This window comes from Gymnogyps californianus, chromosome 20 (assembly GCF_018139145.2).
Source record: "Gymnogyps californianus isolate 813 chromosome 20, ASM1813914v2, whole genome shotgun sequence".
NCBI classification, from domain to species: Eukaryota; Metazoa; Chordata; class Aves; order Accipitriformes; family Cathartidae; genus Gymnogyps; species Gymnogyps californianus.
In genome coordinates this window covers 9,407,995-9,434,649 of record NC_059490.1, presented here as the reverse complement: position 1 = coordinate 9,434,649, position 26,655 = coordinate 9,407,995, and the positions used below count along the sequence as shown (strand labels likewise).

Here is a 26,655-nt window from a genome sequence, read left to right as displayed (position 1 = left end):
CATCTGCTAAATCAGAGTTCTAATGAGAAAAAGCTGGAAAGTCTTACTACATATTTGGCTGTGCTTCATGCTCACATTTCACAAGTATTATCCTCTTGTATATGGACAGCATAGTTACGCTCACACACTCAGCCCTACTGCTCGAGCTGACGAGAACAACATTATGCTTTAGTCACAAGCTTGCTTATAACGAGAAACTACTGCCTTTGGCCTTTCAGTTTCCTTGCTTTCTCACGTTACTACTACAGTATTAAGCACTACTTACTCTGTAACTGATGTTACGTTTTCCTGTCCAGCAGGTATTACTGGATCATCTCTCAACTTATCATTTGGAAGCTGAGGTGGTAAGAATTCCACATCCTTTTTCTTTGGAACTTTATAATACTTCCAAGTAGTATCAGCTTCATCTTCCTCCAAATTCACTGCAGTACCAACATACATTGTAGGCTCTATAACTTCAGGAAATTGAGCTGGAAAAGGCTGAGACAAGCCATCGAGTCTGTCTTCCATTGTTTTTGTGGGAACCAAGGGGTCTGGTGTTGGCATCTGGTAGAAATGTTGACTCTGAGGAGTAGAAGGAGCTTTAGCTACCCCTTCATCAACTACGTCACACGGGTGAGGACTAAGTGGTGGTGGCTGAGGTGAATTTGCCATTTCAGCATTATGCATCTGAGGAGTCTTTGCTACATCATTAGTTCGGATATTTGAAAATCTCACTTGACTGTCTGGTGCAGTCATCACAAGCCTCTGACTCGCTGAATCTGCCTCCATGGCAACATCATCACTGATAGATACACGATGATGAAAAGGAGTCAAAGGGCGTTTCTGTGGCTTATCCCCTTTGTCTTGCTTCTCATTTGTCTTGTGCTTTGGAGCTGCTTGCTGTTGTTGGCCCACAGGTGGTGCCTGCCCCTGTTGACCTGAATTTCTTGGTTTGAGATTTTTGTGCCTGCAGAATAAATATAGGGGAAAATACTTCACATTAATCTTTCAAATATATCTATCATGTTCTTTTTCACTAGGTAAGAACCCGCTTCTAAGCCATTAAGGAGTCGATTATAGAAGTCTGAAACTGATACCATTCTGAGGAGAAGCTGCCTCTTTCTGACCATAACTTAATTTGAATGACTTGAGTAGCATTGCAAGATTTTAGAATACCATTTTAAAAAACTGGAAAAGCTGTCCTATGAGGCAAACATGCACATAATCCCCATAACTGAAGACAGTATTTTATAACTGCTTTTAACAGAAATAGATAAGTCACATGAACACGTTGTCGCTTTTAACTTCTGCCAACACTGATGAATCAGTAGAACAACATATGAATTAGTGAATGACTTCTTGAAATCAAGCATCAATATTAACCAATAGTGCTGTCCAAGTCTCTATGGGTTAAGGAGTGGAAAATTAACATCGAGAATCTAGAAGCCAAGCTCAGTCCTACAAAACCTATTTTGAAGCTTTTGTAGCTATTTACATAGAAATTTAGCAAGCGTGGAAAAAAGAAAAACTCAATGTCTCGACTGCATTAATACAGTTAGCTTTTTTCCGGTATAAATGCACTTGAACTTAAAGCATTTCATCTTGAAGTTCAAGATGCCAACTTTCTAGATCATCTGACAGAATGAGAGACATGAAATACCGAAGTCTAGAATGAAATGTTTATGATTAAGTTATTGAACTGCATGTACATCCTTAGTGTCTGGGTATTCTTTGCCACTCTTCCATTAGGAAGGTTAAGAAGCATGCAACTTGTATTAAAAAAACCAGGATTAGGCAGGAATAAGAGGTATCAAAATCTATTTTTACTTTAAACTGTCATACACATACACACGTTTTTCACTGCTTAGAATTCAAAATACAGAGAACAGTAAGGGGTTTTAAGTCTTTGCAATTTCTCTTTAGGCAACTGCATATTTCTAATACACACCTCGCACAGTTAATCGATTGTTTTCTCTTAACTAGTGCTATCGTATCTAAATTCTCCTTTAACAGAACATTTAATCCTCCTCTGTCTCCCAGCTCTTCTCAGGACACAAGTATTTCCACAGAACTTAAACCAGCCATTTCAATAAAGGAGGAAAAAATGCATTTCTTTCAAAACGCTGTATCCTCCAGACATTAATTTTTTTTTACGATTCCAATATTCATTGCAAGGTAATCAGTGTAACATTTAAAGCAGAGAAAGTGTTTAAACCTTTGCAACACTTCAGTCACCTGAAGATTAGTATTCTGCTGTAAGTACAGAAATTGAGAATTCACTGAAATTAATGTTTCCATTTAAACACCTGTATTAACAGTCTGTGTCATTGCACAGTTTCAAAACAAAAGTCATAACAAAAACTGGAAGTTAAATTCAGACTTCCCCCCTGTGTTTTGATCCTTTTTTCCCCCAGTTAATATAAAAAACATATACTGGCAATCAACTCACAGAATAGCAGTTTTATATACAACCACCCATTGAATGGCATATTTCCCAAGAAGTAAAGCATGTTTGGGTTTCTTTTTCATATTCATCAAGACACAATGCTACAATCGTCTTGCTGTCGATTAACAGCTTTCTCCCTTGAAGGCTAACACCACAGCCCTCTAGAAAAAGTTCTTAATTCCTAAATAAATAGGCATTCCCCTTCCATTGCAGCCCGAGAAAGTTGCCCATGAGATCGTTTCTACCCATATACAGGCCTAAGGAATTCCAGCCCAAGACTCAGGAATTGTCACTGAACTGCCAGTAGGTCCACTCAGATGATTCACTTGAATAAAACCTCTGCATTGTCTTATTGGGCAGAGTTTCAAGACCTACAATGACATTTAGGATATGAGATACAAATTTTGTTACAGCTTTCCTACAAGCAGCTATTGCTTAATTACTCCTAAAGGAGTCATCACAAGCCCTCTCCTGAGCACTTCAATCTCCATGTACATCATTGGACTGCGGGTTTGCCAAGTACTGTACCTTGAACAATTGCAATTTGTCCTCTGCGTGGCTTCAACAAAATCCCAGGATGCTACCTTGTCAGCTGTCTCTTCATCACACAAGCCATTTGATGTAGCAGAATACTTCCTCCTATGATTCAATATTGGGACAGTTATTTGGGATCAACATATGCTCTTTCCTTATCTTCTGTCAAACCTCAAGAGCAGTTTTGTGACACAGGATTCAGCAAAGAAATTATAAACAGCCTTTTACTAACATATTAAACTGAGAACTAAAACTACTAGTTAGGAACAAATTAACTTCTTTAAAATGTTTTATTACTGAGAGTAAAACACCTTCTACTAGCAGTGACAGCATCTTTAACAGAACTACTTTCTACAACGAACACACAAGATACCATGGGTATGTTTAGCTTCACAAAATGAGTACATACTTGTTCTGTGCTCTGTTCATATTGCATTCTTGCCAAACTCTGTCCACCACTTGATTGGCTAGCTTTCTAGGTATTTTGCCACCATGATGGCTAGTACTGTCAGAGATAAATCCATCAGAAACTGAAGAAAACTTCACCCATTTCTGGGCAGATTGAGCATCAACTGAAAAGCAGCACCAGAGGAAATAGTTTTAGGCAATGAGGCGATACGCTCACAACCACTATTACTCCAATTCAACCACCACAGGAACATCTTAGGAAGAAAAGTATCTTCTTAACTCATGTTAGGAAATAAAAACAAATAGAAAATTTAGGTATAGTAGCAGATTATTATAACACGGTTCCCTCTCATAGAAAAAAAAAAAAACCACACCATATATGTTTATGTTATAACTGGGCTGGCTATTCTTTATCTTCCAAGAAACCATAGACCTGAAAAAGAAAATAACTTGAGCAAAGCTACCTGTTAGCAAATTTAACAGTATTATTAAAAAAAAAAAAAAAAAAAAGGGTCAAACTAAGGTAACAGAAGACCTTGGGGGAAAAAAAACAAACAAAACTTCTTCTGCAAAGAAGAACTGTATGTAAAGCCACCTGAAACTATCAGTGAGCCTTACCCGCTTTGACTTAAAGCGGTTTACCATAACCACTACTCACACGCAGTTCAGAGGGCACACAGCCTTACTGGAAGCTTAACTACAAAGAATCCTCCTTGGACTGTGAAAAAGGCTGAAAACATCACCTTGCTCGCTAGTGACGGAGATGCACAATAACGTTTATAAAGCTATGCCAGAATATACATACATGCACACAAACACACAGAGAGAGGAAAAAACCAAAACCAAAACCTTGACCACAGAAATTTAAAGTACTGGATAACAACATCAGGTACAAAAGCAGTCCTCATTTCAGCAGCTTTCAAAAGTGTTGAAGTTAATTTTGCCCACAACTGAACAGATTTACTACAACAGACTTATGACTAAAGAAATGTGATTTTTGGTAACAAGGCAGTTGTACAGAGAACATCTGAATCCTTTCCAAACACTGCTAGATTTAAAGTAGAAGCCATCAAAATTATTTCCTACATGCAGAAGCTCATTTTATTATACCTGTTTGGACTTCCTCTGGGGATGTTGGTGGAGTCAGAGTTACCGAAGACATGGCAGGATCTCTTGTGGAAGCAGGCACTTGGTGGACACCCAAGCAAGTAGTTGAACAGTGAGACGTCCCTACAGTACTAGGAGCAGGGATGTCTGTCTGAGGAACTAGAACGAAGCATGCTGGGTATACCATTCGCACACCAGCTAAAAAAGAGCAAGTCGATTTTACAGTTGTTTACCAAAAACTTACATTTAAAATAATCAACAAATGGATCATTTTACCAGTCACTCATAAGTTTACCTACCCTTTCTACCTACTAAAGCGTTATCCTTGGACAAAAAGTCTCTGTTGTCACCCTCATCATTACCTTATGATTTGCTTTATACAGAAGATTTGGATGAATGAATAAAAAGGGCTTTGCATATACAGGTAGAGACAGCCCTGGCATCTACATGGTACTACTTGCTTCTGTCATTTTGCTTTATAAAGAAGACTGAGAACATACTTCTTAGTATCGTGTAAAACTGACAATATTCCCCTCCCCATCATCAGCAGGGTCTCCAGCCACCACTGCAATACAAGCTTGTAACACTCATTACAGAGAAATTATTGCATTAGTTGGCAAATCAAAGGTCAATAGCCCACAGCAGAGGAACAAACTACTGTGTCCCAGGGGCTTAGATTTTAGGAACAGCAGCAGATAAATGCAGTGCCTGAGTACATTAAGTTCTCCAGGACTGTGGTTTTGAAGACATCCCTGAAAGGCACGTCTGTTCCGTTTGAATTTGCACAGAATCTGAAACAGTACAACATGTTTTTGATGCATTTCAGATGTCAACAGTGATAGTCCAGGGTTTTTTATTTATTTATTTAAAAAACAATCTTGCTTCTCAGGGCACATAAACACCTCCTACTAATAGGTCTGCAAAACCCACTTTAAGCAGCAACTCATTTTAGACAGGCCTGAGCATTAAACAGAAAAACAAAAGACCCACAGCAGTTGCAAAAAGAATAAAACAGGGTCATTTTGCATTCAGAATTTTGCAGACCTAACCGGCTAGCTTATTTCAGTAATTAAAAGCTAATCAGAGCACTCACCAACAAGGACTTCAACAGCAGCTAAAGAATCATCCTCCCAATCCATTTCTTCTTGTTTTTCCTCAGATCCCTCCTTCAAGTTAGATGTGACAGGATAGAATTGTTTCCATTCACCAATAAGCTTTTTTGTCGATGAATCAGAAAGCTTGAATGACTGCCCTGTGAGCGTGCCATTTAATCCGAAGGGACTTAGAATAACTAAAAAGATAAATAAAAATACGTTGGAGATTATATCTAACCAAAATTCACTCTTCCCCACTGAAATAGCATTACTGTTATTTCAGGCACACCAAATAAACAACTTACCATCGGTAAGTCAGAATGCACTCTAATCACATTTTACCACACTGCACGAGTTGTTGGTAATAGGTACACATTGTTAAATGTATGTGTACTGTAAGAATCAAGATACCACAATAACAATTACAAATTAATCTATTTAAACAAGCAACAAGCAAGTTTTCATCCTGGCTGGCAAGGAGTCTCTAACATACAGGTGGGATAAAGAAACACTACTTCAAATTCTGACAGAGTTAAGGTGTTTCCTCATCCTTTCATTCTGCTTGGTACAGTTACAACAACAATGTATATACAGGGAAGTAATCTGTTTCATGTTTAGTCTTGTCCATATTAGGAAAGCACAGCTGCTGTTAAATTGCATTAAAAAAAGCAAGTTTGGACACTGAGCATTAATAAACAAGGGCAGTGTGTGGTCATGCAGGAGAACTGATTTCTATAGCCAACACAAGTGTGTCTGAGACGGGGAATGATCAAACAGCCCACTAACCAGACTCAGGCCCCATCACTCCTTTGTCTTCGAGAGCATAGCCTGCATCTGCTGGTGGAACCAAAGGAATTTACAGGCAATGAAGAGCCAAATAAAAAAGGGTAGGGGGAGCGAATAGGTTAAGTACGTTGAGTCAGAAATGGATTTCTAAAAGAGGGATCAATGAAGATACGCGGGGGTTATAAAGCTTGTTGAAAAAGCAAAATATTTAAGTCACCAATAGGATAGTACTTGGAAGCTAAGTTTATTGTGTCGTGAAGACAAATTATTTGGCTACATGCCACGAGATGAATATGGAAATCATCCACCTGCAGAAGACCTGAGACACACCAACTGGCTTTTGACTATGTCAAGACAGGGGACATTTGGGGAGAGTGTGTAATCAATACAAAACAGATAACGCCTCTGCTCCCACTTCCAGTCTTTGCCAGAAGTCCTCATTCTGAGCAACTCAAAGGATTGATTCATTTTAATACTCAGTACTGACTGGCAAAACCTACCTTGAAAAGGGCTGTTAGACTGCTGGGCGAGAGTGAGGTGTTCTTCACTAAGCAGGTACACAGGTTGATGCTGACTGATTTCCACACTGGTGCAAACATTGCTATCTCCATGTAAGAAGAAGGTGAATGAGCAGGACAAGTGCTCGCTGGGGAAAGAGAAGTGGGGAGGGTGCAGGAGTAGAAGGGAGAGAAAAAAGAATTCCTAAGTATAGAGCTTAAAGTAAGTTGATGGCTTTCTCACTACTTTGAAGGCATTTCCTCCCAAAATATTCATTAATGAAGTAATCAAAAGTCCCTTCTATCTAAATAGCAATAAAATGCTAAATACACATTCCCTTGGAGCATTTACAAAGTATTCCAGCATTAGACACAAACCCAAAGATCAATAAGAAAACAACAGACACTAAGTTTTCAATCTCTTTAGACTGACACTTTATATTTTGAGGTCTGGAGGAAATTTAAAACACAACTTTTTTGCAAGACAAAGAAAACTGTAACTTAATACTTTTATATCTTATATATTTGTTTAAAATCTATAAAAATATTTCTGAACATATATTAATTTTAATGAGGTCATATCTAGGTTCTCCTGTCACAGATCCACTAAGTAGAATTTAGATTTTAAGATTTGTATTTAGTATTAGCCAACAAGTCACTTATTTAAAAGTAGGAAGAAGAATGGCAGCAGCTTTGAGAAGTGGGTTTTTTTGTTTGTTTTTTTAAATTGAATCTTATTTTCATGCTCCTGAAGCCAATCAAGTAACTAAAAATGAAATTCCATACCTACACACAAAAGGGAAGATACAACTAAAAAAACCCCAAAGCTTAAGTCACTGTTAAAGTCATTAAAGCAAATATCAATGTTTAATATCAGATGCTTCACTGTAGCTTCTCTCAGTCCAGAGTATTTTAGAAAAAAAATAAGCAGTCCTGTACAGCAGAAAACACCCCAACAATAAACATCTCCTTCATATAACTCTGAATTAAATGCTGTTTTCACAGTGCTGTACATAGCTACTAGTTAGCAACTCCATGAAATCGTCTATGTCCCAAGATCGTGCTTCAGAGACTTCCCAATTTTTGCAGCTCTGCTAGTTGTTGTTTTGTTATGAAAATATAGATAAACCCCTGCAAGTACGACTATCAAAATATTTTATGTTGCATCCAAATCAATTCGGTGGTTTATGTGAAATATATTTTATAAATTTTAATTAAACAGCAGGAATAGAGCAGGAAGGCAAAAAAAGCAGATCCCTGTCAGGACACCACAGAAGCAGTACATCTTCATATCCAGTTCCATCTGAAAAAAACACTTTTTTTTCCCTTTTTAAAGAAGTTGTACAGGCACAGCAATTTTCAGTTATATTAGCTACAAGTTATCTGAAGCGTCTGCCAGACTAATACACTCCCATAGGAAAAGAACAGATGTTTAAAAGCAAGAAGATGCTATTCACATTGGACATTAAATTAGATCCACCATCTCAGTAATAGAAGAAACAAAGACAAGGAGAACCTTAAAAATACTTCATAAACTACTGAACAGAAAATAAATCCTTCTCGGTAAGGAGGGTAGCATCAAGCACCTGCTCAGTCACGGAAAAAAAAAAAAAAAAGAAACAAGTCAAGGGAAACAGACTAAATTAAGTCAGTCAAAATAGCAGATACTAGTGCATTTTTTGCAAGGTCAAATGGAAAAGACACTCCATGAACTACTGTAGCCTAAAAAGAGTGTATGAACGCAACACCACTGCTTCGCCAAAAAATAAAATCAGACCCCATCCACTAACACCCAGGATCGCATGCACGCTCTCTGACCTCATGAAATGCTTGCATTTCTTAGTCCACAGCATAAGAACGCAAAACTTGCTTTGCGTTCCTGAAAAAGATACAAACAGAGCTCCAGGGCATGAAGAACTGACAAACTCCAAGCATCTGAGCAACCCTGTCAAAACGCAACCTCCACAGGTGCAGTTACTGGATATATCTTTAGCGTCATTTCCAAGATGCTTCTTTCCTCCACCAGCAGGTAGATGGTGGGACAGTAAACAGTAAGGAGAAAAAAGAAAAAAAGAAAAAAAAAAAAAAAAAAAGAAGAGTTTCTGAAATTGGCACAGTCCGTTCAATCTATGAAAATGGAGATAAATCGGTTCACTGAGTCTCACCCCAAAGGCTCAAAGAGCAGCCACCACAGTAGTCACTACAATGAGAAGAAAGAAGGCTACAGTATTAAATACACAGCTTTGCCTACCAGCAAATTTAAAATTAGGGACCTAAAACACTTCAAGGATGAGAGAACCCACAAACCGTTCAAGGAGGAACAGGAAACGCAGCACATTTTTTATTACAGTAACTTAAAGCAGGCCATGAAGGGAACTCAATGAGGAACTGCTCTAAGTGGCTGGCCCTGACTGAACTGTAACAGTTTTCAAGGTGCATCAAGTCTGCGGTGGTATGCTGATCTGCTGTTCAGTTTTAATTGTGTTTTAGGAAAAAAAAAAAAAAAAAAAAAGCCAGGATCCAGACATACGAGTGAATTACCACTATTCATTGACAACTACGTAGCACAACTGCTTCAGTAATCCAACTCTGGACAGAATACTCCCTGCAGATGAAATAACATACTGCTCAGGAATCCCAGTAAAGTTAGTTTCCAAAATGCAGTGATGATGGAGCTAAGCATCTTGTTGATGATTGCAAGTTCAAGTGAAGTCATGTGGTTAGCAAACACCACTAAATTCCTATAGGGAAATCTGATTAAACTTTAATCCTTATGCAAATAGTTGAAGACTGATTTTCAAATTGAATTTTATTTTACAATTATATTGGATGGTTTAAGGTGAAAGAGTGGATAGTGTTCTTGGTTCTAAGTGACAGATAACAATTTAGAAGCTTAGTATAAGTGAGGCAAAGTTTAAAAATAAAAGCACATATTCTTTAAATACACTTTAAATGCAATTAAGCTATGTCTTTTGTAAATACCACATTATTACCCCGATAAAGGGCAGACAATTGCAGCATAATCTGATGGAATTCAAATAAAACAAGACAAAGAGAAGCATCAGCATGATAACAGAAGCATTTCAATTCATTACACTGCAAAACTAGTCCTAAGTAGCAGCAAGGAAAATTCAAGGTCATCATGCAAAAGCCAAATCCAAAAAACCAAACACACCCCACCCCCCACCCCCAAATTAGAGCTCTCTTCTCCCCCCACTCAGCAGGGGAGAAGTTTCCAACAAAATAATAAAGTAAGAGAGTAGCCATTGTTGTCACTGACATCATTCAACCAGCTTTGGCATGCAAGCTGCAAGCACACTACTTGTACGGCAGGGAGAGCAGATCTGCTATGGTATAATTCATTCTAGAAAATCCAAACATTATAAAATTTTCACTAATTCTGCTTATAAATTTAAGTGTTAAACAGCAAAATGATGCACACCACCTCAGGTTTTTGTTTCAGTACTTTCAGAGGTGCAGCAAAGTCATTTTATGCACAATAGGATAATATTGTTTCATAGTAGAAATACACAGTAAAAACAGTGCTGTCAAACTCAAGCTAAGGGAAACAGATTTCCACATGGTGCACACCGTATCTCCAGAAAACATGAGTCTTCTTTAAACTAAAGGTTAACATGAAAGGCAAACTAACACTTTATGTACTCAAACTTAGCATTAAATTTCTTTCTAGCTAGTCATGCTCAGAAACTGTTTCTTCACATTTAACATCATTTCTGTTAGGTTACAAAACTTTAGGAAATATCAATGTATGTGAAATAATCACAAGAAATACAATGAAGAATCCTAATTAAAGAAAAAATCAAAACCATACTGAAGCTCTCTGCAGGGGAGTGGACAAAAGGAGGAAGGAAAACAAAGAACCAGAGCTCTTAAGTTACTGCATGCCCCTACATACACCGTTTTTCGGACTTAGCAAGAAACTCTATAAACGTGCATGCTTTATATTTTTTTGTTTTTAATTAATACATTTGTACATTCTCCAATTCCTTAAGTTTCCAGAGACTGACTGCTAGTACACAATGCCGCCTCAACCTCAGCTTAGGAGGAACCTTCTCAAACCTTACGATAACCAATTAAAGTATCTCTCTCTCCCCTCCACCCCGCCCAATTCCTCTAAGTCTTTCTCTCTTATTCTCAATAACTCACCTCACAGCCAAAAATCCTAATCAAGCAAAAAATTTACCTACTTATCACTTTGGGGTAAATAGGCAAGTTACCTTTACAATTCAGTCAAGGACACAATAACAGAAAGAAAGCTGGTGGTTTCCTGCCTGCTAACGCAGAGAGTTCATCCTATGCTTTTATTTGCAGACATTTTTTTAAGTAGCTCAGAAGATCACTAGATAATTTGTGCAGAGCATCTCATAACTGAAATATAAAAAAAATACCTATACCTCAACGCTCAGAACTTTTGTCCTGCATGCAGAGAGAATCAGTGAAGTCCTTAAGGTGCAGATACAGCAAAAAAATAATAGCTTGTCTTAAAGCTCGTATTGATATCCCCCTCTTTTTTTTTTTTTTTTTGTACTATTACAATTCCAATCAGGTATTGTTGGATATGCATACATAAGACATAAGAGCAAAGGACAGAATTTTAACAGAAAATTCTGAAAACAAAATCCTAGTTCTCCCAAAAATCTCATTATCTTGCCTGACCTTGAATATGAAGTTACCCCATTAATATTTCTAATATTTCTAATTAACTTAAATTTCATTAGAGTCCTAATCACAGAACTGAAATATCAATAATTCAGTTTCCAACTGATCTCTGAATACAGACGTTAGGAAGTGTCATCCGAATGAGTGTTCTTTATGAATTTTGATCTGAACACACTAGAATCCAGTCAGAATGAGTTCCAATACTGAAAGCAACTTTAAAAATAAAAATAAGATAAAATAAAATGAGACGCTCTTTGGAAGCGATGCTATTTTAAGCAACCTTCAGTCCTCACCTATGCTCCATTAAAATACATTTGTATAAAAAACATTTTTGATTCCCCCATGCTCCCTCTTCACTCTAATCATACAAAACAAAGATGTTTTAGTTTCAGAGACAAAAGATTATGATTCTATGTGAAAAGAAACAGAAACCGATGTGGACAATTTCAATGCAATTTCTACTTCTACCTTTGTAAGAGAAACTGAAGGCTAAGAGGGGAAAGCACACTAAAATTTACATATACATGAGGTTTCTACATCTCCATTAGCAAATCTGAAAATACCTTCTTGATAAAAAGGTAATTAGGTCTGGTTTTTCCTCCACATTAGTACTTACGTAGAGCTTTATATCTTCAAAGTGCTTCACAAACATTAGCTGCATTAGAACCTCACTAATCCACGCTTCACTAGATTGAACACTTCAAATTGGCACCACACTACAGCTGAAAGGCAAGGAGACTGCAACATCAGAAGCAACAAGGAAGTCTCCAACTAAAAAACCCTGTAGCACATTTAATAGTAAATTCAAAAAAGCATCCAAATGTTTCAACTGAAAGAGAGAATGTTTTTTTTCATTTGGTTGGGGTTTCTTTATAATTAGCATCTCATATTTTCCTAGATTGTCTTTGTAAATTACTTCTGAGTTGAACCAAGAGTGTCTCACCAAGTCAAAGCATTGCTAACCCTACCAAAATATCTACCATATCCTTATAAGCGATACACTTTCTACTGCCGTTTCCTAGATGAGGAAAATGGACGTTGCAAAGTAAAATTACTGTCCCAGAACTAATGGCTGTCACAATTAGGATTCTACCATTTCCCTTTCAATGGGGTAGAACACACCTTGTTCAGGACCACAAACACATCAGCTACAGTTTTAAGTCTCTAATTAATATGCATCAGTATTTCAGACTTATAAACTATTTGCCAAAAATTGGTACATACTGGCCAGCACCCAGAATCCTTCCGGGCGTTTTGACCAAGAATCAATATATCATGACTGGCTGACAGTTATCAGCAGCAGCAATAGAGCTGAGAGTTCCCAACTGATGCATCATAGCTGCCCAAATAGAAGCATCTCCAAATAGTTATTCTTCACTACAGACTATTTTGGTATGCCACTTAAATAAATTTAAAGTATCAAAGAAGTTCCTGTTTAAAAGGTGACAGTTGCCTTCTGTAGTAAATTCTTGGGCTGGAGAACAGAGTCTTGCAATTAAATAGGCTCTTTTGGAAATAAAAATTTAAACAGAAAAAAGTTTTAAGGTCACACACACACACCATGAAGCCCTAAGAGCCTTCATATTCAGGGGTTTTTTTGTTGGTGTTTTCTTTTTCCTTTAACCAAGTTGAGAGACAACACTATAGCAACCAACATAGGATAGAAAACAAAACATAACTGCCAAAGAATAAGTCTCGAGGAATTACATACCTGACCACATGCTCAACATGCACTACATCGTCCTCTATTCTATGACAGATTACACCATACGCTTTGTTCTTTGTCAGGCAACCCTCTAGGGCTTTTCATCATGGAGAAGAAAGAGTGAAGCTGCCAAGCCACTTGAGGCTTTCTGAGCTAACAGAAGAAAAGCAGAAGCAACTCCCTCAAGACAACCCATCTACCACCTTTTCTTTGTAAGCACTTGTTCAGAATAGTTCTTTGTGACTACATACATCCTCCAGGTATAGCCATAACACTACAATGCACTAATGAAGAGAAGCTTTCTATGCAGCCACCTTCACACCTATGCTGCTTCAACAACCAATCTTATTTTAAACATGGCATCTTTAATTTCCACTCACCATCCATAATCCTGAATTACAAAACTCCACAATCTTAATTCAGACTAGAATGGAGCAGGAAATTTGCTGTAATAAGCAACATATGAAATAAATAAAATACTAAAATCAGATTGTTATATTAACACAGCACCAAAAATAACTGCCGGGAAAAATATTTGGGTTTTCTTGATTTAAGAAATGAAGGGGGGGGAAAAAAAAAAAAAAGAAAAAAAGAAAAAACCCACAAGGCAAGTACACAAATTGTTTCAATAATTAAATACTTCAGGAGCTTTCTTTGGTTTTGTTTTAATTATTTTTGGGGGAGGTGTTTTGCTTTTTAAGTGCTGGGGGCTGAGGGAAATAGACGACAAGAGACATTAGTTCCTAGTTCTCTATGAAGAACATGCTATCATACATACTCATTACATTGCAGTACTACTTTTTATGATAAGAGTTTGAATCATCATTAATCAATTCACAAACATGCCTTTCTTGCCCTTGGCTACAAGTTCCCCTATAACATCAGAGTTTGTATCAGCCCCATCATGAGATCTGCCCTTCAAGCAGACACAGTGGCATTAATATCCTTAATGTGAAAGCGCAAAGAAATCTAAACAAATGCCCAGATACATTTTCTAGCAAGTTACGTATTCTGTATCTTAACATGAAGTAATAAGATCTCGAAATATAGATGCTTCTCTAACTACTGACAAAAAGATGGAACAGTAGACATTTTTCTAAGCATCTCCGAGTAACTTCCTATGGTCATGAAGGTAAATATAGCAGAAAGCTGATTTTGATGATAACACAAAGCAAAAAACATAGCTAATAGCATCGTAGAAAAAAAACTTCCAGTTCAAAGCACATCATTAATGACTACTGTCAAAAGGCTCTCCAAAATATTTTTCACATAGCTGAGGATGTTTTGATTTTAGTTAGACCTGCGAGTTAAAAATATTTATTTATTCCATAACCAAGTTATGTGCACTGAAACAAATACAAATGTAGCAAGTGACCTGTATTCCAGAATAAGTCATATTCACCTTAAAGACTTCCACATTTTAAAATTAACTTTATTAATGAGCTTAGCTTCATCCCAATGAAAATAAGGTTGAAACAAAAAATGATTTTATTTTTGTACACTACTAGAACTGTAGCATGACATCTTACAAAGAAGCAAAACTGATTTTTTCAGAATGCAACTATAAGTTTATATATAGACACACATTAAAAAAGTATATATTTCTCCAGATACAACAATTATAAGCAATACTACAAAAAGAGTTTGCTCATGTTCCTGTATTTCAAAACTTAAATGAGACTAATAAACCTGTCGTCTTATATTTTAGCATCCTTTAATTATTGAGGATGCAAATCTCAATTATCTGAACTTGAGCTTTCACAATGAAATATACGTGTGCTATAAAGAATAAGAATCCAAAACTTATTTGGGAAACAGATAATAGCTAGACATTACTCTATTTCAAAGACAGTATAACAGCTTTCAATGTATTGCTCTTTCCCATTCTGAAACATTTACAAACATCTTGTTAAGCCAGATTTTTTCAAAGTTCAAAATTGAAATGCATTATAAAATTTTCATTTAACAAAATCTGAAGTATCTGTATGGTTTTTGTATTATCTTATTGTGCAGTGAACAAGAAGAGCATAGATTTATTGTTGAAAGGTAAAAACCAAGAGCCATATCATTTTTTTTGTTTTTCCTGATGAACCAACTACCACTGTAACTTAAGCTAAATAAGAGAAAACTGCTTTGTGATGTAAAGTGCTAAATTTGTCTGCTTGTAGTCTCTGTAGCAACCCAATATTCCAAAGAGACAATCATGTGATCAATGCTCTCAGCTCCTGCTGTTTATCCTGCACTGTCCTACTTACAGCAGCTCTCAATTCCAGCTGTCTACAGTAAAAGGAAAAACATCACCTGCTCTCCTGCCGGTACACGATGCCAGAACAGCCTCATTAGAGCTGTTGTAAAAAAACGTTGACATTGTTTGATTTAAAGATTAACATAAGGAGGAAATTTACACTGCAAAAAGAGTTGAGCAGACTTAGAAAATATTCCAGCAGTATCAAGGAAGAGCCCTATAGTTTCAGCTATTAAGGTTTCAAATTAAATATATAGAAATAAATGCAAAACCTGTGGCTACATGTTGTTCTTGTATAGTTAACTCTCTCAAGTATGAAGATGGTTTTGAGCTTTAGCACCCAGAAATCTCCTCATTCTGTTCCTTAATAATAATTCACAGCATCATTCTACTACTCTGTTCCTATGGAAAGAAGACCCATGGGAAATGGGGAGAAAGGTAGCCAAACAGGGGGACAAGGCAGAAATGCGGGCTCAGGACCGAAAGCATAGCATTCCCTTTGTCTTAAGGGCAGTGAAGACCAGACAATAGCTGATCTCGTTCATGCTGTTACATTATCAATACAAACATTTCTGAAGTAGGCAGCAAGACCATTTCCATGGCCCAACTGAAAAAAAATACCTGCCGCCCCCCCACGCTGCCACCACAGCCATTCAAGACTGCAGATTTGCCAACACACTTGCACCAAACTCAGGAATCACATCCTTCGTGGCTAGTTTTACCTCTTCCTCCCGGCAAGATGAGGTAGAGAGAAAAAAAAATACAGAACTATGACAAGCGCACCTTCAAATCAAGATAACTACATGTACAAAGGCTTATAACAAAACCAAATTTATATCTAGAATATTTTTCAGCAGTCATTTCCCATGAAGTCATACACTTATTATTTACATCAGGTAGCTAAAATAGTATTTCCATAAAAAAAATAAAAGAACAGTGGTCTGGCATTATAAAATCCTGTACCCAGACTAATGTTAAACAGCATTACCTGTGAAACCTGTGCAGCAAGTTTCATTTTGTAAGCTATGATAAGCTTATCACTTATGATTTTCCAAGTGGGGTTTTGTTTTTTGGTTTGGTTTTTTTTTTAATTTGTTTTGGGTGTGTGGTGGTTTTTTCTAGTGTTTTTGTGTGTTTTGTTTTTTAACTGAACTTGTCAGACACAAGTTCTGGTTTACCACCCACTGCAATTGGTTATATTGTTTCCTATTTACAAGGAGGAAAAAAAAAAAAAAAAAAAAAAAAAAGAGCAACCATACAAGTAATATAGTAGCTTTTAGTACTCTAGATTTTCAGTTGTCTATCAGATCCTCCCACAAAATCAGGATTACTCAATTATTTGCTCACTGGTATTTCAATTATGTTAAAGTTTAGCAAGTTGTACTTATTACCGAAACTTCAGGAGATATCCTCCACGTAAGCACTTCATACTTTTGCTTCATTAGGAGTGTCAGATTTATTCTTCATTAAGGAACTGTAGCTAAAATAATGTTTAATCTGTCAAGTTTCCTATCGTATTTATTCCAGGTATACGCTACTATTTTAGCATCCAGTTGGCAAGAGGAAAAGTCTCATCCAAAGACTGTTATTTGAGCAGTCTAACCAGAAAAGGTAGACAGACAATCAGATGCAGCAGATCACAATCTCTGTCTCGTACATTTATAGGGTGGATTTTTGAATAAAGCATACACAACTATATTTCTGAACATGGCAATAACAACACAATAGGTTAGAAAGGAGAAAAGAGAATGACATTCCTATTTGTCAAACTTTGTTATTTAATATGCAGTCATTTAAACCACATTATTGAGCTTCTGTAATCTACCTTGCTTTAAGTGACTGAAAAAGGTTGTGACAAATACCGAGGCAATGATTTTTTTTTTTCCTGTTTGGTTACAATTAAGACCATTAGCAAAACCTTCTCTTTAGTCTTTTATTCTACTGTTGTTCTCCTGCTGACCCCCATCACCCATTCCTGAAAACTGAAAATTGCCTACTTACAAACGAGCAACAACAAAAAGCCCACCACACACGCTTTAGGGAGTTAGCTGCTCCATTTCTGCCCTATCTATAAACAGAAGTGGAACTAGCATACTTGAAAACCTCAGACAGTTTCCTCAGGCATGGTAATCGTGCCTTGTTCTAACAGATCAAATTTCACCAAATACATGACTGTCTCACTTTTCTCAATGCTGGTTTTAGACTGGGGAGAAGTAGGGGGAGGGAGCGAAGAGCAGGTCATGGTTATTACCTTCCAGCCTTGTCAACATGCAGCATGTGACTGCATACTGCGAACACCTGAGGTTTTTACTTTTTCCATAGCAAAATTTTTAAGAGATATTAAACAATAATATGAGGTTAGTTTAATAAGTTAGTTTGTTTGTTTTAGGAGTCACATCATTAAACATAATTAAACAGTGAACACTTAAAACGATGTAATTCTTACTTTCTTGATCATCTACTCACATGCCACAGTGGCATTAGTTTAAGAACATTAAGGACTGTCCTTTTAAAATTAAAATGTATGCAACACAATGATGAAATGGACTTTTTTTTTTTTTAATATAACCTTATACAAGGAGGAAAAACAACAGACAGGAAGCCATGGCTGCCTGAGGATCTGTCATCACAGCTAAACACCTATTAGAAATCACAGCCTTAAGTCTGTTGCACTACCACATACATATGAAAAGCACAACAGGACTGACTTCTATTGTTGGGAGACCAGATAACAGAAAATCTCACATTCTGGAACCACATGCTTTCAAACAGAACTCAAAAAAAATCTAGATGGGATCAGCTTCAAATAAAAGAAATAGCTCTATTCACACATCCTTCAAAGAGAAGGAAAGGGAAAAAGTGGGACTAAGGTCCCGCACATCACTCAACCATAGCTCCAGAAAGCACATGTTACAAAGTTACCTCCAACACCAAGAGCACTGACTACTCAGTCTCTAATCAAAGTCTTTGAAACTAAAGACTGCCAGCAAGAACAACCAACCTTATCAAAATCTGTAGTTACAATACACAGAGAACAAGTCTATAGCGGCTAGCCAAGCCCCAAAGTGCAGGGTAGTATAAACTATGATCTGAAGCAGACCGGTAGCAGACTTCGTATCCCCAGTATACTAAGCGCCTCTAAATTATATAGGCACATGAATTCTATACTCAGGGTTTCTGAATGTTAATGCAAAGAACAGTTCCAAAGAAAGCAAAGCATACATAGCAACATGGGATGGAAGTAGGCACTAAAGATAACAGTAACAAGGTCTGAAATGAAGCAAGACAACACTCATGCAGGGATACCAGAGAGTGGGGCAAAACCTTCCTATTTTTGGGTACACGCAGTTTCTTCCTGTACTTCTCCCACTATTCAATATTTTCTAAGAAGGAAAGAATGAATAAAAATATATCAACACCACCACGGGTAACTTTTTTCTTCCTTAGGAATGAGATATACATTTAATCCACACAAGCAATATAGAGAAGTAATTAAAACCTTCCTGAACAGAAATGCTTTATTCCCTGTGACAGATGCAATATCTGCCCCATTCATCTGTGGCCACTTCTACACAGGAGAAGCACTACTTTTGAGGGAGATATATATATTTCTAACAGAGGAAGAAACAGAAAGTCTTCTGAAAAAGACTCTATTCTTCCTACATCAAGAAAGTAGCATGACATGCTTTTGAAGTTAGCATTATGAATATTACTATTCCTATTACTTGAAAGGTGGTAAAAATGCCCAAAAGACAAAAATATAGCTTCAAAACTGTTCTGATTCTTAAGATATGTGCATCCATAATCATGAACAGAAGAATGGCTTTGGGGAGGGGCTGTTCATGGTTTGTTTCGTTTTTTAATTAAGTCAGCCACGTCTACAAAAAAAGATAAACTTAGTATAGGTCTTGCTGATTAAATGGAACCTACGGAAGGAAAAATATGCCAAAGTTGTCTAGAACTAACAAAAACTAAACCTTAATACCAGTTGTCTGGTAAGACACATATTAGCACCCCGGGTGCAACATTCAGAGCATTTTCTGGCAGGCTGCAAGTCCTTTTATGTTGAGTTTGCTCCAGTGTCACACTTAACATTTGATAAGAGAGAAATGTCCCTTTTGACTAGAAGAGTATTCCAATTCATACAAGAGACCAAAATCCACTCAAACCATTCCACTTGACATTTCCTCCTCAATCACAGAGTGACACACTTTCTAGCTACAGAGGTGGTATCACAAAGCACCTATTTCAATCATTTGGGTTTCTCCCATAGGAAGTTGCTGGGAGCAGCAGAGGCCTGAATTGATACCTCTGAACAGCCTAACTTTCCAGTGAGTATAGATTATCCAAATTCTAGATATTCCTAGAAGAGATGAGCCAAATACGCCACGAGTATACACAACTGTTAACCATTCCCCTCACTTCATTTCACAAAAGCCAGTACTCAGAATATCATTGAGCTATCTGTTAGAAAACATTGAGACTTCTCTTCAACAAAATTGTCTCGCACAGATCTGTCTAATCTTTCTACATGTTTTTCCAGTAGTTCTGGACTACTTATGATGAAGTTGTTGTGTGGGTAAGCACACAGTTCCTTCAGTTATTTTCATCAAGCATGCTGACCTTCTGACCTTCTTAAAAAAAGAATCAGAGTCTCCAAATTAAACAAACACTACTATTTTATTTTAAAAGCTTTCATCAGCTTTTCCAGCTGCTGCAGAGAGCTTTATAGAATTACTGTAAGAGATGCCATGCCATAACTAATGCTAGTTTCAAATGGCAATTTGGAAAACCAGTTCGTCAAATGAGGAAAGCTCAGACTGTGCCAAGACAATATTGGCCTAAATAGTTAAAAGTAAACTCTTTACTATCGATTTATAGCAACGACACACAGAAGAAATGGAGGGACAAGGACACCCCAGAGAGGAAACATTTGCCCTGACCAGGGTGGAGAAAGATGCCTAGAACTAAAGGACAAGTTTATACATAAATTAAAAGCAGCAGTTCACAGCTACTAATAGAAACACACACAAACATGTGCTTCTGCTTCTTTTGCTCCAAAACAGCTCTAATTTTCTTTCAAGTTTAAATTTATTGCAGAAGATGCCAACAATGGCCAACTCCACACCCAAAAAGCAAAGCCACTAATCTCAAAAATTTCCTGCATGCAAGATTTAGCACATACACACACAAAAAAAAACCCCCCCCACACACAAAACCCCACCATCTAAGCTTTAAATTACTTTGGATTTTAAAAGCTGATTTGGGAACAGCGATTAAACTTATTCTAGCTAGCCTAGTTTTTATTCATTTCATTATTTATTGCTAGGCAACATAGACTGTGTCAAACCATGTTAGAACCATGAGAAGAAGTCCTTCCAATTTAGATCAAAAATTCTCCTCTCACCCTCCTCCCCCTCAATGTGGAGGCCACATGTATTCTTTTAATACCAGTGTTCCCAGACAACCTTTCTGACCAGGAGCTGACATTTCAAACTCTCTTCTCAACATCTCCCGAAAGATGCCATTTATCCAAACTTCACATGGTGCCTGTAAATAGCTCTCTAGATCCCGCTTGCTCAAAGAATGAGTCTTAGTATTTATAATCAGAATTAGTCCCAGTCACTATACTGGCAAGTCCAGAGAGCAGGTATCTCTTCACACAGTTATCCTTTTCTTCCTTTCTACAAGACCCTAGCTTCTTTTCCAGCATCCCTATTATCCATAGTCTCTATATGAGTACCACTACAGAAGAGACTGCCTACTACCCTTAGTATTACTTCCTTCCGTCATAAGGAATTCTTGAAGAACTCCGAAGAGGCAGAAAACCAAGAAAGATCAGAGATCCAGGTTCCCAAACAAACTATAAACAGAGTGCTCTTAATTAAATGTTTCTTCTAGCACGAAGCTTAAATAAACCCTGTAACTTCTTTAATAAAGCAAAATAAAACATCCTACCTTTTGTTTATAGGTTTTTCGTCTTTCTCATAAGGCTTCACAAACCATTTCCCAATGCGTACAAAATTCCGATTCATTAAACACCTCTCCAACAGGTTGTGAACGGCTTTGAAAAGTAGAGTGCGACATTCATAAGAAAGTCCATTCTCCCAAACACCATCTTCCTCTTCTATAAAGCAAAGGGAAAAAATAAATTAGCATTGAATTCCACGCTATTATGTCATGTACATATCACAATATCCTTTTCTCTCCCACAAGCTTTTAAGACATTCACAGCATAACATGCAACCGAAAAAAGCCTGTAACGTTCAGATAATAACTCTACTCACTTTATAACTGCTAAAAGTAATCAGCTATAAAAATATCTCGTCTCCCACAAGAAAAAAAGATTCGACAGCTATTTGTACACAAAAGGAAACAACTAGCACCAGTATGTTATATATTTCAGCCTGCAAGATCACTGTATACTGATCTGTCTGCAAGGTGGCTCATGTTTTGGGTAGTCTGAATTACTTATCCTGAAAAGTCAGCTAACAATTATGCTTAAAATAAATTGCTCAAAGCCAAACTTTTAATATATCCTAGCATCTTTAGCTGTCACTGACTGAGGAAAGCTGGGCACAGATGTCATTGATCAACTGACCCTCAGTGTTCAACAATTTGCTGGGCGGGGGGGGAGAAATCCAGATTCAGAAAACTGGTAAGAGCAACCTGATTCTCCCCAGAAGACTCTCACAACTGCAATTTTTCTTTTTAATTCAAAATAAAAAAGAAAGATATTTAAGCAGGCTAGTCCTGCTTTCTGATCTATACATAGAACAGAAGAGAAAAACAGCAAGCAGAAAGACAAAGCCCAGTTCATACTGATAGGATTCTGAAGTGAAACACTGAGATCTCATGTGCCCCACAAATCAAACACAGTCATGGAATCCAACTTACACAAGCCAAGTTGATTTGCCAAATTGGAAAACAAGATTCATTACAAGAAGCTGTAATCCCTTCAACCACTCTGGCTCATAATCAGTGTCTGAACAGTTTACGGGCCCTAGAAGTATATGCACTGGTCCAAAGAATTACAATGGCATCACAATTACATTACACAAGTAAGATGAGGGACATTTGAAAGTTCCTGTAGTATCTCTCAGTATATATGTGATATCATTCATTCCCAGCCACACACTAATATGGAGGATAATATAAGAAAAATCGAGATCTTGTCCTTAAATTACTGGCAATCAGATCTTACCTTTATGCCTACAATTCCTTTTATATCATGTTTTACATATATCCCTAAGGATCTGCTACTGGTCCCCTTGGACTAACCTAGCAGAGTTATTCTTATAATGCCACTGCTTTTATACTCCAGGTAGCAGCAGAGCCTAGAAGATTGTCTGACACAGATAAGGAGACACATTTTTACTTCAGTCTCTGGATAGTCATGGAATAATTTAGGTTGAAAGGGACCTGTGGAGGTCATCTGCTCCCACCTCCACTCAGAGTTCAAAGTTAGAACTAGTTGCTCATATCCCACATTCATTGCCCCTCATGCCTTCTCTGCACACCTCCAAGAAGCGAGGCTTGTGTTCAGGTTTAGCTCCGTGCAACAGGTCTTATAATAGCGACCTGTCTGTTCACCCCTCTTTCACAGAGGATTTTGGTTCAAACAGCTTTCCACTGGTTTGCTTGATGGTCAGAAAACCTCAGTAATACAGCCAAGTCCTTGCATTTTAAATCCCCCTTTGAAATAAGCCACTTCACCTTTATCTGGAAGCCACTTACAAGCTTAAAAGGTTGCAATAGCATTAACTAAAGTCTCCAGATCCTTAAATTAGAGAGCATGTAGAAAACCAGACACCTCAGAGTTTTATTTAGAAAAAAAAAAAACTTTACAGATTATTACAATAAACAATATTTAAGACAAAGATGACAGAGAAAGGAATTCCAAGATACTATTGCAACCAGAACGTGGTGGCCATATTTGTATATTGCTAGATTGAACGCAAGTAAAAGTACATTTCCACTCAAGATCAGTATTGTGAGTCAAAGAAAATTACTCCCAGTATCCTTCTCTGAGGGACAGAATAAGAGCAAACAGACCTGCCACATAATTTGTAAATGAGGAGGTGTGCATCATTACAGATGAATCATTACATGAAATAATTTTCTGGTAAAGACAAGGAAAAGCAAGGAACCGCATTTCCTAAATAAGACACCTCACCATGAGTTTCCCACCCCACCACCCTATTCCAGTTTTGAAGTTCAGCAAAATCTTGTTTTTAAAAAACATAAAGCTACAAGATAATACAGTAACTCACTAAAGAAACATCATACAAGAAGCTTGTAACAAAAAGCAAAGGTCCAAAGTCAAAGGGTATAAAATGTTTGTGCCAAGAGGACACATTTTTCCCCAGCTCAGAAATTTGTAGACATACACAAATGAGCAGCCCTATCCTACAGGCAGCTTTGCTGCTCAGCACAAACTGCTCAACTGGTGGCAAACAAGCAGCTCAATAGAGCAAACATTAACTACAAAGCTTAATGATATTGGACTTTAACTGCACAATAAACTCCACACCATTTCAAAGGTTAAATAGTTGGTTTCTATATGGCTCTCGTAATTTAAAAAAATCATTCTAAGAACATCCCCTGCATCAATTACCTATTATAAGAGGAAATAGAAAGAGCCATTTCCAGCCTTTATGCCTAATTTTGTTTTGACATATTAGTGTATCAATGAGAAGAAAGATGCTGAAATCACAAAGATACTGAAGTGTAATTCAAAGCTTCTATTTTGATGGTCATACTATGGACACAAAGGAGAGGCTTCAGTTTTCTGAAGACACTACAAAGTGCTAGGTATTTCATTTAACATTAATAGCTGTGCTGACAACCAAGCTATGAACAAAAGTTTACATGCAAGAACTTGCACAAGATTGTAATTCCTAAGAGCTCTCCTAGCTGTCTTAGTTTATTGCTGAAACAGAGAGCTCGTAGATGTCGTGGTTTAACCCCAGTAGATGAGCCTACTATGCGGGGAAAGTGTAAGGCATTAGATGGAAATTACAATTAAAACTCTAATATCTAAAAAGGATGCCTACTGATCAGGAAAAACGTCTGGTACCCAAAATAAGACCACCTGTTCAAACTGAAGTGCATCTTGCTATAGAAAGGGAAGGTTAAGTAAGTTGACAGTTAAAGATACCCTCATTTCAGAACATTATTCAAATTCATGCAAAAAAAATAGCAGTAAGTGTTCTGTGTCTTTTTGAAGTCTCTTTAGTCATTCCCCCCCTCCCCCTTTTTTTAGGGTGGCGGATGGAAGGAGAGAAATATGACATCAGCTCACATCTCCTAACTATTTTTCTTCTTCATTCAAATTGTTGATTCTCAACATGAGAAAAATCCTCCTACTTAATAGAAATTGTACAAAGTTAACCATTTTTAAAAGAGAAAGAGAGGAAGAGGCACTTTTGTCTTCTGATCTTTCTTAAACACAATAACTTCAAATGTTCAATCTGATAGTGATAACAAACCAAAATAAGTTGCTGACTCATTTTAAGAGGGTGTTAAGCCACAATTTCACTTCAGACAAGTGTTATCCACAAAAGTGCTCTGGCAACCTGAAGGTTACAAATATTTTATTTTTATTAGTTCTCTTAGCTGTCCAAACCACTCAACTCCAACATACCTATAATGTCAACCCACTAAATAAGTTACACACATATCATCCCACTATAATGAATTTAGTTCCCTCTCTCTTTACACCGCATATTAGGCAGCGAGTTTTCCTCAAATGAAGCTAAAAATTATCAGGAAATGAAGAATTAATGGAAACAATGGCCAGGAAAAAGCAATTTTCATACTACACATAAATAACAAACTTTCTCAGTCAACACCTTCTTGATACTACCACCATCCAATTTTAATGGAACAGTTGTAGGAGGCTATTTGCTTTCAGTACTTTTATGTTCTGCTTTACGTACTTCATACAGTTCACCTGGAACAGTAAAGTTCATTTTTACTGATTATGCCTTGTGTCTTTCTGGTGCTCTTGGACAAGCATACTGTGAGGTAGGAGTTTGGAATTATGCTCAGAATACAAAAGCCTTGCAATTTTTAGTGAATTCTGAAAAAGCAGTATCTTTAAACCTTTTCATTTAATTCAAGTCAGATGTTTTAAATCATATTTGTTACCCACAGATCTTTAGCCAAATTTATTAATCAAGGATTGCTAACAAATAAACAGATCTTTGCTTAATGTATGTTTTTTGCAAGAAAACCAATGTTGAATTTCTTAATCTATATTGCAACAGAGAAATATACAGTATTAAAAATGACACTTTCAAGACGACTTTTAAAGAATGCGGATTTTCCCCCTTCTTCCTTTTAATATAGAGCCAGCCGCATCAGCAAAACACCAGTAAGCATCAATTCTTGAAAAGGCTGAATATGTTTACCATACCATTAAAAATATCTTCCTAATGCTCAATGAACCTCTCAAATAAACTATGCAAAGAAACAAATCACAGTCAAGCCTCCACTTTGGACTACAATTCCTCCCCTCCCCCAATTACTTCAATTACACAGAGGAAAAATCCATTCCTTAGTATCATGACTGAGACGCATCTTTTAGAAGTATTACTTACCTTCATAGGCTTCCTTTCTGTCATCATTTGACAGCATGCCAGTTATAGAAAGAGACTGATGCAAAACTGACTTATACAATCAAACTTCCTATATAAGCTTCAGATTACAAGGGAAATATAATAAGCAAAGTACTGTGAAATTGCTGCTGTATACAATATTGTAATAATATGACAGAAACACTTCAAGCAAAGTTCTCTATTTAAAAAAGCAGACGCTTAAATTCAAATACTTTAAGATTAAATAAAATTGCCTAAAGCAAGAATTACCCAGTTAACCTACTGAAAAATAATTGGGAGGGCCTATATCCCTTATGAAACAAGTGAGAAGCAACAGATCTTGTGTGAAAAAAAGGGACTCAATACAATTCAAAAATACCAACTTCAGAATCCAAGTAAGACAACTTAAGTTTGTTTCTAGCAGAGTTGTATCTACATACACTGAAAAGACTCTAGATATCCAAACTAGTCGGAAAATTTCATCAACTGAGAAGGAAGCCAAAACAAGAGCTACTGCCCAAAATACCATACTCAAAATATCCAGCACCATTACAAGTCAGTTTTTGTAGT

General features: G+C 37.0%; 1 protein-coding gene across 1 annotated transcript in view; it reads right to left on the bottom strand.

Moving 5' to 3' along the window:
- Nucleotides 1-26,655, bottom strand: part of MED13 (mediator complex subunit 13) — a 55,075-nt gene that overhangs the window by 21,329 nt on the left and 7,091 nt on the right. Inside the window, exons 3-9 of the mRNA XM_050908845.1 lie at nt 21,443-21,611; nt 6,858-7,003; nt 5,571-5,768; nt 4,481-4,675; nt 3,372-3,534; nt 2,957-3,067; nt 266-949 (exon numbers count right to left, since the gene is read on the bottom strand). Of these exons, the coding sequence (XP_050764802.1) occupies nt 266-949; nt 2,957-3,067; nt 3,372-3,534; nt 4,481-4,675; nt 5,571-5,768; nt 6,858-7,003; nt 21,443-21,611 (1,666 nt within the window). The remainder of the gene's footprint in view (nt 1-265; nt 950-2,956; nt 3,068-3,371; nt 3,535-4,480; nt 4,676-5,570; nt 5,769-6,857; nt 7,004-21,442; nt 21,612-26,655) is intronic.